This window comes from Zootoca vivipara, chromosome 13 (assembly GCF_963506605.1).
Source record: "Zootoca vivipara chromosome 13, rZooViv1.1, whole genome shotgun sequence".
NCBI classification, from domain to species: Eukaryota; Metazoa; Chordata; class Lepidosauria; order Squamata; family Lacertidae; genus Zootoca; species Zootoca vivipara.
Genome location: NC_083288.1, coordinates 48,926,465 through 48,940,480, shown reverse-complemented (window position 1 = coordinate 48,940,480; position 14,016 = coordinate 48,926,465). Strand labels below are relative to the sequence as shown.

The 14,016-nt window shown below is 50.8% G+C and overlaps 1 protein-coding gene across 2 annotated transcripts in view; it reads left to right on the top strand.

The window, feature by feature from the left end:
- The window catches only part of IPO4 (importin 4), a 45,874-nt gene that overhangs the window by 13,746 nt on the left and 18,112 nt on the right, over window positions 1-14,016 (top strand). For both annotated transcript variants that reach the window (XM_060281870.1, XM_035134620.2), the window contains exons 10-18: window positions 825-986; window positions 2,192-2,245; window positions 3,665-3,774; window positions 5,393-5,501; window positions 6,714-6,843; window positions 9,344-9,457; window positions 10,705-10,818; window positions 11,722-11,845; window positions 13,462-13,573. In XM_060281870.1, the coding sequence (XP_060137853.1) occupies window positions 825-986; window positions 2,192-2,245; window positions 3,665-3,774; window positions 5,393-5,501; window positions 6,714-6,843; window positions 9,344-9,457; window positions 10,705-10,818; window positions 11,722-11,845; window positions 13,462-13,573 (1,029 nt within the window). The remainder of the gene's footprint in view (window positions 1-824; window positions 987-2,191; window positions 2,246-3,664; window positions 3,775-5,392; window positions 5,502-6,713; window positions 6,844-9,343; window positions 9,458-10,704; window positions 10,819-11,721; window positions 11,846-13,461; window positions 13,574-14,016) is intronic.

The following is a 14,016-nucleotide window of genomic DNA, read 5'->3' as shown; positions in this document are numbered from 1 at the left end:
CTTTCTATATATAGGGTGCCTACATTCTGCATGGACTGGTTGCGTGGCAACATGGGCAAATGACCCATACATATTAGGTCCGTAAATTACCAGATATAGCATATATTCAACATACAAATCAGGGACAATTTGTTGCTGACAAAGGATAGCTGAACATATGAAGGGCCCCGTTACCGTCAGGAGCTTAGGGCCTCATCAAACCAAAATCCGGCCCTGTTTTGGGGGAATGGGCTGGCGGGCCATGTTTGCTTCCCCACCTGTGCCTCCTCCGGAAGCAGGGCCGTCCTTCCCATTGGGCTGCTGGGTGCGGTGTGCCAGGGCGCCCGCCCAGCAGGGGGCGCATCAAGGAGGCACACGGAGCCGCCCGCGCTTCTGCCTCGCCCGCTTCGCTCCTTTCCTGGCAGCGGTGGCTGAAGCGAGGCGGTGGCGGCGGAGCTGCCTCCGTCGAGGGGCGGCAGGGAAGAGGTGCCGCATGCAAATGAGGTGCCGCAGAGCATTGTGGGGCAGCGCTGTCTGTGCTCGCTGTGACTTGAAGGAGTGTGGGCAGGTGCTGCCCCACAATGCTCTATCGGCAAACCTTCTGTTGGGGCGGCAGCTAGGGCTCCCTGGACTGCAGCGTCGCTTCGGCCAAGCAGGTGGAGGCGAAGCACAGCTGGCAGCATCCCTGCCTGTCATGCCGCGCCCTCTGGCTGCCTGCTGCGCCTGGCCCTGCCCGGCGGAGCGTGAAGGGCGCCAGAGGGATCATCGCGCCACGGTGCCCGATACACTTAAGACGGCTCTGTCCGGAAGGGCTGTCAAAACCCTCCTTCCTCCTCTCTGCCCAGGCTATCCTGAAGCACAAGCTCCTCTCTCCCATCCTGAACGCCCTCTTCCCCATCATGAGCGCGGAGCCGCCACCGGGCCAGATGGACGCGGAGGACGAGCAGACGGAGGAGGACATCGAGGACAGGGCCGAAGTCCAGACTCCCAAGCACTTTGCAGCCCAGGTCCTCTGTGGGTGACACCACACAGCTTGTTCGGTCCCAGCACGATCCTGGCCTCGCTTGCCCCCCCCCCCGAGCATAATCCCTCCCTTTCTCTCTCAGGCCCCCTGTTTGGCCTTGTTTTGCCGCTGAGGTGTCCTGGTTGGACGCAGAAGGATGGGGGGGTCACCAGCTGGGGAACCCCCAAGGGAAGAAGGCGCAGAGCCCGGGGAGTGGTGGTGGGACGACCAGACGTGGCCACAGGGAGAAGAGGGAGCAGACTGGGAAGAGGAGGTGTTGGAAACCGAAGAGGCGACAGGGCTTAGTGAGCTGGGAGAGTCTGTGGCAGAGAGAAGTCCAGAATCGAGAAGCTGAAGCAGGAGAGGAAGGGAGGCCAAGAGGCAGAGATGGAACAGGCTGGCGGAGAGCCATGGGCCTCCTGCTGCAGCAAGCTCCCTTCCCCGATGGTCTTCCAGAACCAGAAGAGAGCTGAAATGGGCAGGGCAGTGGCAGGCCATAGTCTCAGATTGCTTGGGGAAAGCACCGGAGAGGAGGGCACTTAAGACGGCTGTGGCGAGGCGGGGATTTTCCATCTTGGCAATGGATTCATGAGACCATCCCTCCTGGGGATGTGCTGCTGTGCCCATTAGGCCTGACGCTCAGCCAAGTCTGCGAAGATTTATGTTTGTACACTGGTACCTTGGTTCTCAAACTTAATCCGTTCCGGGAGTCCGTTCGATTAGTCCCGGAACCGTTCGAAAACCAAGGCGCGGCTTCCGATTGACTGCAGGAGCTTCCTGCGCTCAAGCAGAACCCGCGTCGGACGTTCGGCTTCTGGGTTTGCGGCATTCAGGAGCCGATTTGTTCGACAACTAAGCTGTTCCAGAACCAAGGAACTGCTGTACTAACAAACTCCAACTTTGGCGATGCGATTTGCTGCCAGATTTTTCTTTGACAAGGAACGTGCCTCTTGGTTTCGGACCAAGTCCCAGCATGCCTCAGGCTTCTCCCTTCAGTGGGCGGCATGCCTCTTCCACATTCAATCCCAGAATTCCCTGGGCTCGCTCTGGCTCAGTGCCACTTCTTTCCTCCTCCTCCTCCCAGCATGCCTCGGGCTTCTCCCTCCTGAGGCTGGTCCTGCCTTGCCCTCTCAGGAGAGACCCCTTGCCTTCATTTCTCTCCCAGCACCCCCCTCTGCTCATGTGCCTCCCTGTCTCTCCTCAAAACAGGTGGTGGACATGCTGGCATTGCACCTCCCCCCGGAGAAGCTCTTCCCCCAGCTGGTGAGTGTTCGTGGCAACGTTAAGAGTGGAACTGGAAAAACAAGGTTCCAACAACAAGACTTGGCTGTGTTTTGAATAATTTCGCAGATGGTAAAATACTTTCTCTTCATTCCAAGATGAGGGTACCATTAATCAAATACAGGGTAAAAAAATAGTACTCGAACTGAAACCGTAATGAGGTAGAAGGAAGTCAACAACACAATAAATTGAAAAAGAATTCAACCCAAAACAAAAGTTATAATGTATAAAAAACACTAACATTGGTTTGAACTGTATTAAGTATTACTTAAGGGATGCAGGTGGCGCTGTGGTCTACACCACAGAGTCTAGGGCTTGCTGATCAGAAGGTCGGCGGTTCAAATCCCCGCGACGGGGTGAGCTCCCGTTGCTTGGTCCCAGCTCCTGCCAACCTAGCAGTTCGAAAGCACATCAAAAAGTGCAAGTAGATAAATAGGTACTGCTACAGCGGGAAGGTAAACGGCGTTTCCATGTGCTGCTCTGGTTTGCCAGAAGCGGCTTTGTCATGCTGGCCACATGACCTGGAAGCTATACGCCGGCTCCCTCGGCCAATAACGCAAGATGAGCGCTGTAACCCCAGAGTCGGTCACGACTGGACCTAATGGTCAGGGGTCCCTTTACCTTTACCTTTACCTTTACCAACACTTTGAATTACAGCAGGAATGGGGAACCTCTGACCCCCTGGGCCCCTCCTTCCACCCCTTAGGATTCTCTTCTGGCCCTTCTCCATCCCCTCATGACATACTTGCCCTGCTCCAGGATGGAGAGATTTGGAGGGAGTTGTAGAAAACTCTATTTTTATGTAGCTGGACCTAACGGTCAGGGGTCCCTTTACCTTTTAAGTAGGTATATATATTGTCCAAGCTGTTATTTTGACTTAGTCATGTTTTTTTGTTTTGTTTTTTCTTCTTTTCTTAGATATTGCATTGTATAACTACATTTGTATATAAATCTTAGATTTCTTAATAATTCCATTATACATACCCTGTTTCTCATATTTTAAGACATACCCATAAAATAAGCCATAGCAGGATTTTTAAGCATTCAAGGAATATAAGCCATACCCCGAAAATAAGACATAGTGATAGGCGTAGCAGCAATGCCGGCCACGGCAGAAGGAGGAGGAAAAAAATAAGACATCCCTTGAAAATAAGCCATAGTGTTTTTTTTTGAGGAAAAAATAAATAGACATGTCTTATAATATGAGAAACACGGTAAGTCAAGATCTATATCAGTCTAGGAACAATTATTGTAAGACTACTTATCTTTTCTTTTATGTATGCTTTTTTCTGTTTGTTATGTATGTTTTTGCTAATAATAGAGAGGGGGGAGGGGCAATTGGAAATAAAAAGGGCAGAATTTCAGGCGGTTTTTAAAAACTTACACCTTCCTCCTCCCCAGACGCCTCTGATGGAGCCGGCGCTTCTGAGCACGAACCCTTACCACCGCAAAGCTGGCCTGATGTGCTTGGCGGTCCTGGCCGAAGGCTGCGGCGATCACATCCGACACAAGTACGTACCGCGGGGTGACATTTTTTGGGGGGTGTCTCGCCACTGGTTTCTTGCAGTGTGTTTTGCTGTTCTCTTTCAACTGTTGGGGTTCACCTCCCGGGCTTTTCGGTTTAGAGAAAAGGCAAGTTAAAGGAGTCGGGATAGAGAAATCTGAGAAAATTACACGTGGCGTACAGAGAGAGTGTGGAAAAGGAGGGAAGTTTTTCTCCTTCTCTCGTAACATGCTGGGCCCCCAAATGAAACTGAATGTTGGGGGCCTATCAGGACAGATACGTAAAAGAAAGCACTCCTTTACACAGTGCATGGTTAGACTGTGGAACTCACTGCCACCCTTAACAAACTACAGTTCCCAGGATTCTTTGAGGGAGGGGGGAATCATGGATGGTGGGGATTTCACATGTGGTGGACTTGTAAAAGGGTAAAAGAGTATTGGGAAATAAGCCATAATGAATCGAAAATTTTTTTCAAAAGTAATTTCCAAAAAGAAAAACACAGATTCCTTTTCGTTGGGTAGAATTCAGACGAAATTCCCAGGTGTCAGAAAAAGGTTGTTTATGTATGCCACCACTGCGGCCTGTGTTTTGTTATCCCCAAAATGGAAAACCAAAGAGGAATGGCAACTTAAGTTGACAGAATATGCGCAGCTTGCAGACTTAATGTCAGAGGGCCTGATGTGGCTACTCTAGAGTAACGACTCCAGCATGGTCTTTTTAGGCTTTTATTAAGTGCTGATTATTTACAGTGGTCAGAGCGGTTAATATACATCCTTAAGGTGAGGTGTCAGAACCTCCGAATGGCGATTGGCGCGTTTTCCTCCAGCATAGAAGCTTTGGAAGACCCAACCTCTTCCCCCTACGTTTGCGTCGCAATTCCGGAGTTGGGGGAATTGGCCTTCCCCCCCTGCTCCCATCTTCCTGTCCCACCTGGGGCATGGGCTCCGCAACCTTGCCTGAGCCTCGGACACTACTTCCTGACTCTCCGCTGGAGGCAGAGCTCTCCTTGCTCTCTCCAGCGCTTGGGGATGGGCTGGAACTTAAGATGGGAGGGACTTCCCTGTATCCCTTGTCCCTCACACTTAACATAGAGAATAAGAGAACAAGAAGAACATACGTCATTAGAGAAGATTGGAAAACGTTTCTTGAATATATGGGAAATAACTGTACAGCTGAAAATGTTGGCAGCATTAAGATAAATTCAACAGTGTAAATAAGTTTTGATGGATGCAATAGTATAGTTTTTGTAAAATATGCAGAGATTTATGATATGCAAAATGAACCATGGAAAGAGAAGAAGGGAAGGGAAGTCATTGATATTTTACGAATGTTTAAATGAGTATTCTATATTGTAAAAAGGAAAATTAAATAAAATTTATGTATAAAAGGGATTTAAGCTTCCTCCCACTCTTCCTCTGAAATGCAGATAGCCTGCCCTGTGCTAATGCTGCTCTGTCTGAATCTGGACTACCACAGATCTCCCATCTCTCTCCCTCCCTCTCCCTCTCTCCCTCCCCCCCCCTCTCTCTCTCTCTCTGTGTGTGTGTGTGTTTGAGCCTCAAGGCAGATCTCAGCTGACACTTCAGCAAACCAATACTGACCTTGAACTAACCGTCCCCTTGCAGGCACCTCCAGCCCATGCTGCAAGTGGTGTGCCGGGCGCTATCGGACGAGAGCCAGGTGGTGCGTAATGCAGCTCTTTTTGCCCTGGGCCAGTTCTCTGAGAACCTGCAGGTGAGCCAGGTTAGGGGATCACTGCGATCAGGGCCGGGAGCGGAGGAGCTCAGGGCAAGCAGGGCACCCAGTCTCGCTTGGCCATTGGCCAGGCCCCCACCTGCCTGCCTTCTTACTTCCAACCATCCTGGCAAGTGGGCTGGTGGGCGGACCCTGTCTGCTCCTGCCCCCTTAGTCACCCTGTGGCACTTGCGCAACTCGGCAGAGGGGAAGATGCGCCAAAAGGAGGGCGAGTTGACTCCACCTGTCATTGGCTCTGGCTGTGCCCGTCAACAGCTCTTGCCCCGCCTCTGCCTGCCATTGGCTGTCTCCCTGCTTTCCATCCCGCTGGTCCCACTGGGCAGGAGCCCAACGCTGGTCAGGAAGAAATTTTACACACATCATCCCCAAGACAGAGTTGGCATCTGTCTCTCTCTCTCTCTCTCTCTCTCTCTCTCTCTCTCTCTCTCTCTCTCTCTCTCTCTCTCCAATGGAATGTGCCTCCCGTCACCTGTTCTTAAGAGGAAACTTCGCTTGGACGGTGGCAGAGCCCCATGCCCGCAAACTGGCAAATTCTGGCCCCGAACCCATTTACAGTGGTACCTTGGTTGTCAAATGGCTCGGCTCCCGAACAAATCAGCTCCCAAGCGCCGCAAACCCGGAAGTAAGCCTTCGGTTTGCAAATGTTTTTGGGAAGCCGAATATCTGACACGGCTTCCCCTTGAATGCAGGAAGCTCCTGCAGCCAATCGGAAGCCGCGTCTTGGTTTTCAAACGGTTCCGGGACTCGAACAGACTCCTGGAACGGATTTAGTTCGACAACCAAGGTCCCACTGTATTGTGAAAACTCTTGACCCCGCAGCCTTGGCTGAAAAACTGAGATGAAAGAGTAGATAAGCTTTTTATTTCATAGGTTGAGAGTTTGTGCTCCTGTATCCCAGCCATTTGCCGATGCTAAAAAAAGAAGACAAAAAAGACAAAAATCACCCTGAATTTAAAAAATGCATTCGGCTTTTTGCAGTAGCTGCGTCTTTACTCCAAACAGAAGTTTATCAGGGTGGTCAAATTTGCTGGAGATGTAGAAAGAAAAACAAACACCCCCCCCCCATTTTTAAGGAAAAAATATCAGCTTTCTGAGGTTACTGAGAGAACCAGAGTGTGTCTTTAAAAGGGGGGGGGAGGAGCAAGCTTTCCCTCTGTTTTTCCACTCCTCCCTCTCTCTCTCTCCCCCAAGCCTGACATCGCCCGTTACTCAGATGACATCATGCCGCTGCTTCTTCGCTACTTGGAAGGCGTCCAGTTGGCCCACACGAGTCACATGGCCAAAGCTTACTATGCGCTGGAGAACTTTGTGGAGAACCTGGGTGAGGATTCCTGACTGGTTGGGCTGGCTCCCCCCCCCCCCGCCCCCATTCCTGCCCTGAACCATGAGCATGCAGAGCCCATAACTTAGGCTGCATTTGCCCCATGCATTTAAAGCACTGTCATGCCACTTTAAACAGTCACGGCTTCCCACTCCTCAAATAATACTGGGAGCTCTAGTTTGCCAAGGGCGCTAAGGGAAGATCCCCTTTTCCCCCAAGAACAAGAATTTCCAGGGGGTTTTTAATGATTGGTCCCTCGTCCCAGAGCATTCTGGGAATTGTAGCTCAGTGAGGGGAATTGTGGGGCAGGGAATCTCCGAACAGCTCTTGGGATCCTTAACGAACTACAGTTCCCAAGATACTTTGAGTGGTGGAACCAGGAGGACTGTTTAAAAGGGCGTAAGAGTGTTTTTAAACAGGCGTGGCCTTATTTTATTTTCATCGGCTCTTGAGTGACCACAGCTAGCCCTGTCAATGCAGGGAAGGTCTTCCAGGCCGGCTTAATTGATGAATTAATCTCTGCCGTTTGGAACAGACGCTTTTGGTTGTATTGTGTTTCATTTTATCGTAGTTTTTCATTCATGGAGTTACTTCAGGCATCCCCAAACTGTGGCCCTCCAGATGTTTTGGCCTACAACTCCCATGATCCCTAACTAAGAGGACCAGTGGTCAGGGATGATGGGAATTGTAGTTCAAAACATCTGGAGGGCCGAAGTTTGGGGATGCCTGAGTTACTTAAATCTCCCAACAGCCCTACGAGGTAGATTGAAAGCTCTGGTGGAATGGTTTGCCTGAGGGCTCCCTGGCTGAGCTTTATGGCTGAGGGAGGATCTGAACCCGGCTCCCATCTCTTTTTGACTGTTTACCCACTACCTGACACCGCCTGCTTTTCTCCATGGGGAGCCCCAGAGCAGCTTCCTCCCTCGCCCACCATCCCGACCTGCCTTGTTGCTACATACCTCTCTTCTTAGGGCCTGCAGGATCCGTTCCCCCTTCTCCTGCCGCATCCCAGATGTTGTGGCACTCCCTTCGTCAGCGCAGCCAACGGTTGGTGACGGCAGGAGTTGTAGTCCAGCAACATCTGGGCGCCACCAGGCTGCTTTAAATCCTCAGGCCCTGCTGTTGGTGACATGTATAGCTCAGTTGGCAGAGCATGGGGCTCTTAATCTCAGGGTCGTAGGTTCAAGTCCCACGTTGGGCAAAAGATGTCTGCAGGTCCGGAGGGTGGCAACACAGGAACAGGGCCTTTTCTTCAGTGGCTCCCCATTTGTGGAATGCTCTGCCCAGGGAAGTTTGCCTGGCACCTTCATTATACACCTTTAAAAGGTAAAGGGACCCCAGACCATTAGGTCCCAGTCGTGACCGACTATGGGGTTGCGCGCTCATCTCGCATTATTGGCCGAGGGAGCCGGCGTACAGCTTCCAGGTCATGTGGCCAGCATGACAAAGCCGCTTCTGGCGAACCAGAGCAGCACATGGTAACCCCGTTTACCTTCCCGCTGTAGTGGTACCTATTTATCTATGACGTGCTTTTGAACTGCTAGGTTGGCAGAAGTTGGGACCGAGCAACGGGAGCTCACCCCGTCGCAGGGATTTGAACCGCCGACCTTCTGATTGGCAAGCCCTAGGCTCTGTGGTTTAACCCACAGCACCACACACGTCCCTTTAGGCGCTAGGCAAAAACGTTCCTTTTTAGCCAGGCCTTTGGTAGATCTGATTTACCATATTTTTCCGTGTATAAGACTAGGTTATTTTTTTGAAAATTTAATCTTAAAAATTGGGGCCGTCTTCTACATGGATAGTGGTGAGGTGGGACGGGTGACTGGTGGCTGCCGCGAGCTGGAGTTTGTCACCGGTGTTTTGGCATGTGATTGGTTTTTGTGGAAAGTTCCGCAGGCTATTGGGTGGGCGATTGGTGCTTGCTTTTGGCGAGCGTGCAGACGATTGGTCACTTTGTCGATGTGCGTGTGATCAGCTGTGTTGGTCCTGTGGGTGAGCGATTTTCAGCGCACCCCCCCCCCCCAAGGGCAGTCCCCCCTGAAAAAAAGCTCAACAACTCTGGGCAATTTCCCCCCATTTTCTCAATTTGTAGTCCCAAAAAAGAGTCTTAAACACGGGGCCGATTTATAGACGGAAATTTACGGTACATCCTATTCCCTTTTAAAATGTGTTTTTTGTAGGGTGGGGAGGCTGTGGGTTGGTGTTCTTATTTTTATTATGTATTTTGTGGTTTTATATTTTGATTTTATTCTGTGAAGCGCCCTGAGACCCCTGGGTATAGAGCGGTATATAAATTCTATTATTATTATTATTATTATTATTATTATTATTATTATTATTACAGGATTTGTACTCGATGATCGTCGTGGTCCCTTCAGGCTCTATAGTTCTATTATTCTATGTTCCCCCATCACCCCACCACCATTTCTTTCTCTTTCTCTCTCTCTCTCTCTCTCTCTCTCTCTCTCTCTCTCATCAGTCCTTTTTTTCTTCCTTGCAGAAGGCAAAATCTCCCCCTACCTCCCGGCCCTGATGGAGCGGATGCTGACCACATTGAGCTCCCCCGGCAGCCCCCGTGTCAAGGAGCTGGCGGTTAGCGCCATTGGGGCCATAGGTATGCACACACCTGGAGGTGGACCCTTGGCCTTGAATCTTGGAGAAGACAGATCAAACTCTGTATTGTAATTTTTTGGGGGGGGGGAAGTGTCCCTGGAAGAAGGAAGGAAGGCCCATTCATTGCACCCACCACCAGCCAATGATCCTTGGGAGCACGGTGGGGGTTGATAGTGGGCTCACAAAGATAAAACCCTGCGCTTTGTCGGAGGGCAGTTCCGGGCACCATTTGTCCAGGCCTGCGGCGGTGTGGAAATGTCTCCTCCGCCCAGGTAGGAAGCAGAATTAATCGTCGCGGCAGCAGGTGATGGAGAGAGAGCGCCATGCGCATAAATCCCTACCAAATATATATTTTCCCCCTGAAGTTTAATTTGGACTATTGACATTCTCCTCTTTTTTTGTCTTTTTTAATCAATTTGGGCTCTAGTGCTGGTTTAATATAAAGGTAAAGGGTAAAGGGACCCCTGACCATTAGGTCCAGTCATGACCGACTCTGGGGTTGCGCACTCATCTCGCATTATTGGCCGAGGGAGCCGGCATATAGCTTCCAGGTCATGTGGCCAGCATGACAAAGCCGCTTCTGGCGAACCAGAGCAGCACATGGAAATGCCGTTTACCTTCCCGCTGTAGCGGTTCCTATTTATCTACTTGCATTTTGACGTGCTTTCGAACTGCTAGGTGGGCAGGAGCTGGGACCGAACAACGGGAGCTCACCCCGTCACAGGGATTCGAACCGCTGACCTTCTGATCAGCAAGCCCTAGGCTCAGTGGTTTAACCCACAGCGCCACCTGGGTCCCAATATAAAGGACTACACCTCGTTTTTTGGTACCGTCAGCAGTGATGAAACCCATCCCTAAATTTTTATTTATTTATTAGGACTCTTTGATGTTTTTTTGCTATATGCGTCTCTTGTAGGCAAATTATATCTAGATTGTGTTTGAGAATTACATGTTCCGCCCTATTTCTCTTGGTTTTATCGCTCAATCTATTCACATTCCAGCTCAGTATTTTAAGGTTTGCCATGATCAACTTCTCTTAAGATAGGTCTACCCCCTCCTGCACTTTTTTCTTCTTCTTCTTGTGCAAGCCGTTCCATTGCCAGCCTTTGCTTTTCCAGAGGGGTATTTTTTTGGAGGGCGCCTATCAGAATTAAGTGGGTGGCGCCTTGCCATACAAACACAGTCTAGATCTGGCAGGACCCGGAAACTCTGGGTCCGTGGGCGCAAAGCTTACCCTCCTCTTTCCAGCCCAGGCCGCCCGGGGATCCCTCTTGCCCTACTTCCAAGCGATCATGGATCAGCTGACGGCGTACCTGCTCACCACCCGGGAGGACCTTAGGCCGGTCCAGATCCAGTCTGTGGGTAAGCGAGATTTCCCACCCCCCACCCCCTTTCTCCCGTCAAAGTTTACCGTTGCAGATAAAGACAAATAAGCACTCTGGGAATTGTAGTTCTCTGAGGGGAACAGGCAGAAAGTTGAGGCTTAACGGTTAGAGCGAGAACGAAAGCCTGGGAGGAAGAATTTTGAGCTGGTCACACTTCGCTGTCCTGTTGAACTCGTTGTGACTGGCTTCTGAGCCAACCCGCTTTAGGGATCCTGTAGGGAAAGACAAATAAGCAAGGTTCTGTTTCTGCACAGGTTTAGCTCAGTCAATAGAGCCCGAGGCTTGGGCTTGGCTTCGAGCTTCATTTCAGGGGGAAAATTCCCTCTTTGCAGGGGGTTGGACTCAATGACCCTTGGGGGTCCCTTCCGACTCAACCAATCTGTGATTCTGTATTCATTCTCTTTGCCCAAGAAGGGGGCGTTAGTTTTAAAGCTCCACCTAACTGCTGGCTCGTTTCTAAGGTCTCCTCTGAGGGTTTGAAATCACCCTCAACAGGGTTTCTTAAGCAGCTACGTGATACGGAAACTCAACAGGCAGAGCTTCCTTCCATTTACTGGAGCCGCACACCGGGGGAAGCCATCCCTGTTGAATTTCGGGTTGCTACGACACAGCTGCTGAAAATGACAAAGCTTTGAGAGTCAAGATGGCAACCCGGCTCACACACGCCTCTCCACATGCAACCTGCAAACTTGTCAAAACGCCCACCTGAATAGCTTGGTCATTTAGTTTGCCTCACGAACGCTGCAGAACTCAGCAGGCAGAAGGGTTGGGTATAAATCGCTATAATTGCTGTTAACGGGGGAATGTGGAGCAGGTGGGGAGCCCCGCCATTTCCCAGAAGCCTCTGCTGCTCACGCCTTGCCCTCTGCTTCCCCTGCAGAGACTCTGGCCGTCCTCGCCAGCGTCATGGACAGGGAGGTCTTTCTGCCGCTGGCCCACAAATGCTGCCAGCTCGGGCTGGAGCTCTGCGACAAAGTGGATGATCCGGACTTGAGGCGGTGCACGTAAGTCAAACCAGGGGCCGCCCGCTCCCGATGGGAATAATATGACCCAGTTTCCTCCTCGCAGCTGACGTTGGTGGAGATCCGTGGTGGAAGGTTTTTGGGGAAGGGGCCTGTCGCTTGAGAGTTGAATTCAGCATCAGAAAGCCACAGGTTCAATCCCCGTTATACGAAACTGTACTGTGCGGTTTGGTTGACTCAGATTTATTTATCTGTCGCTTTTCCACAACGAGAGGCACCCAGAGCGGCGCTGACAGACGTCCGTCCGCTAAGTGCGAAACTTTGAAGGGCGGTGGGCAAGGAAGCAGTTTACAAAGCGGATCGAGGAATGCGAAGGAGAGCCAAAACAGGCCGTTTAGCAAGCGTGGAATGAATCCAGCATTGTAATCTGGACCACCTCCACGTCGTACGTTTAAAGCAAGATTATAGCATGGCTGCCCTCCCCAAGAATTCTGGGAGCTGTAGTTTGCCAAGGGTGCCGAGAGTTGTTAGGAGATCTCCGCCCCCCCCCATTCTCCTCACAGAGCTACATTTCCCAGAGTTCCCTGCAAAAGGGATTGACGGCTGAAGCACTCTGGGAATTGTAGTTCTCTGAGGGGAACAGGCAAAAAGTTGAGGCTTAACGGTTAGAGCGAGAGCGAAAGCCTGGGAATGATGATGATGATGATGATGGTGTAAGGGTGACTCCCTACAGGAAGCCAGCCCCCATCATCCTGACGTCCACCTCGCCAAGCACAGAGGGCAGCAGTGGGTCTGAAGCAGCCAGAAGGGAGGGGAAAGACTCGGAGGGAGAGAGAAAGCAGAGTGAGGAACAATGGGAAAGTTCGGGGGGCGGAGAGATGCAGGCAAGAGCTTAGGGATGCTGGAGAGCCTTGCCACCGCCAGCTCAGGGAGGAGACTGAGAGGGCATTGCTCCTTCCAGCACAAGAGTTGAGGAGAGCACCGCGACGCAGGTCAAGGGGGAGGCGTTCTGGTGTGCCCCGACTACTTTGCTGGCGTAAGAACCGACGTACGCCATTGCCGGATTCTGATTCGGAATGAGAGGTCATGTTTTAAGATGTCTCTGCACTGTAAATATCTTGCACAATAAAAGTCTTTAAAGACAAATTGGATTCAAGCGGAGTTACTCTAGAGTAGCCACGACGACCCTCTGACAAATAATAATAATAATAATAATAATAATAATAATAATAATAATAATATTTGTACTATGGTCCATGGGGTCACGAAGAGTCAGACACGACTAAACGACTAAACAACAACAACACCCCGCACATCTGGCTGGGTTTCCCTAGCCATGTGGGAAGGCCACGAGAGCCAGGGTTATGTGGTAAATGGTGCAAGCCGGCCTTCTCCTCAGATGTTTGGAATTATAACTCCCATCATCCCCCATCTTGAGTTATAGATGCATTTCTCCCCTCTTGGGAGAAGCCTCTTTGCCACTATCAATCATTCGCCCTTGGGATGTTGGGGGATGATGGGAGTCATAGTCAAAATATCTGGGAGGCTGGCAAAAAAACACTCTTGGCAGTGAATTTTGGGGTTCCTGGCCAAGAGAGCCTCGCTTCGCACCTGCCACCTGACGCACAGGTGCTCAAAGGAAACCTTTCTTGCGCCAGGTACAGCCTTTTTGGGTCTCTCGCGACCGTCCTGGAGGACGCCATTGAGCCGTACCTGCCTCGCATCACCACTCTTATGATCTATTCTCTCAAATCCACAGAGGGCGTTGAGGTGAGTGTTTTGGCATCTGCTTTCGTGGGCTGGGACTCCCGTCATCAGAAGCAGGAAGTCGGTGTATACTCCCCCCACCCCACCCTGTCCCATTTTCTTTTAAAGTCGTAACAATAAGCTTCAAACAAATTTAAAGGGTATAATGCAGGCATCCCCAAACTGCGGCCCTCCAGGTGTTTTGGCCTACAACTCCCATGACCCCTAGCTAACAGGACCAGTGGTCAGGGAAGATGGGAATTGTAGTCCAAAACATCTGGAGGGCCGAAGTTTGGGGATGCCTGGTATAATGCCACTTTGCCCCTTGTTACAATGCTATAAAATGATCCCACCAAGCATTATTAATACACATTGCTGCCATGTTGGCTCGTTAATTGTTTCCATGCTTAAAACCTGAATGTCTGCATATTCCTGGGGGCAGGGGAGCCATTGGAAGCTGGTCTATT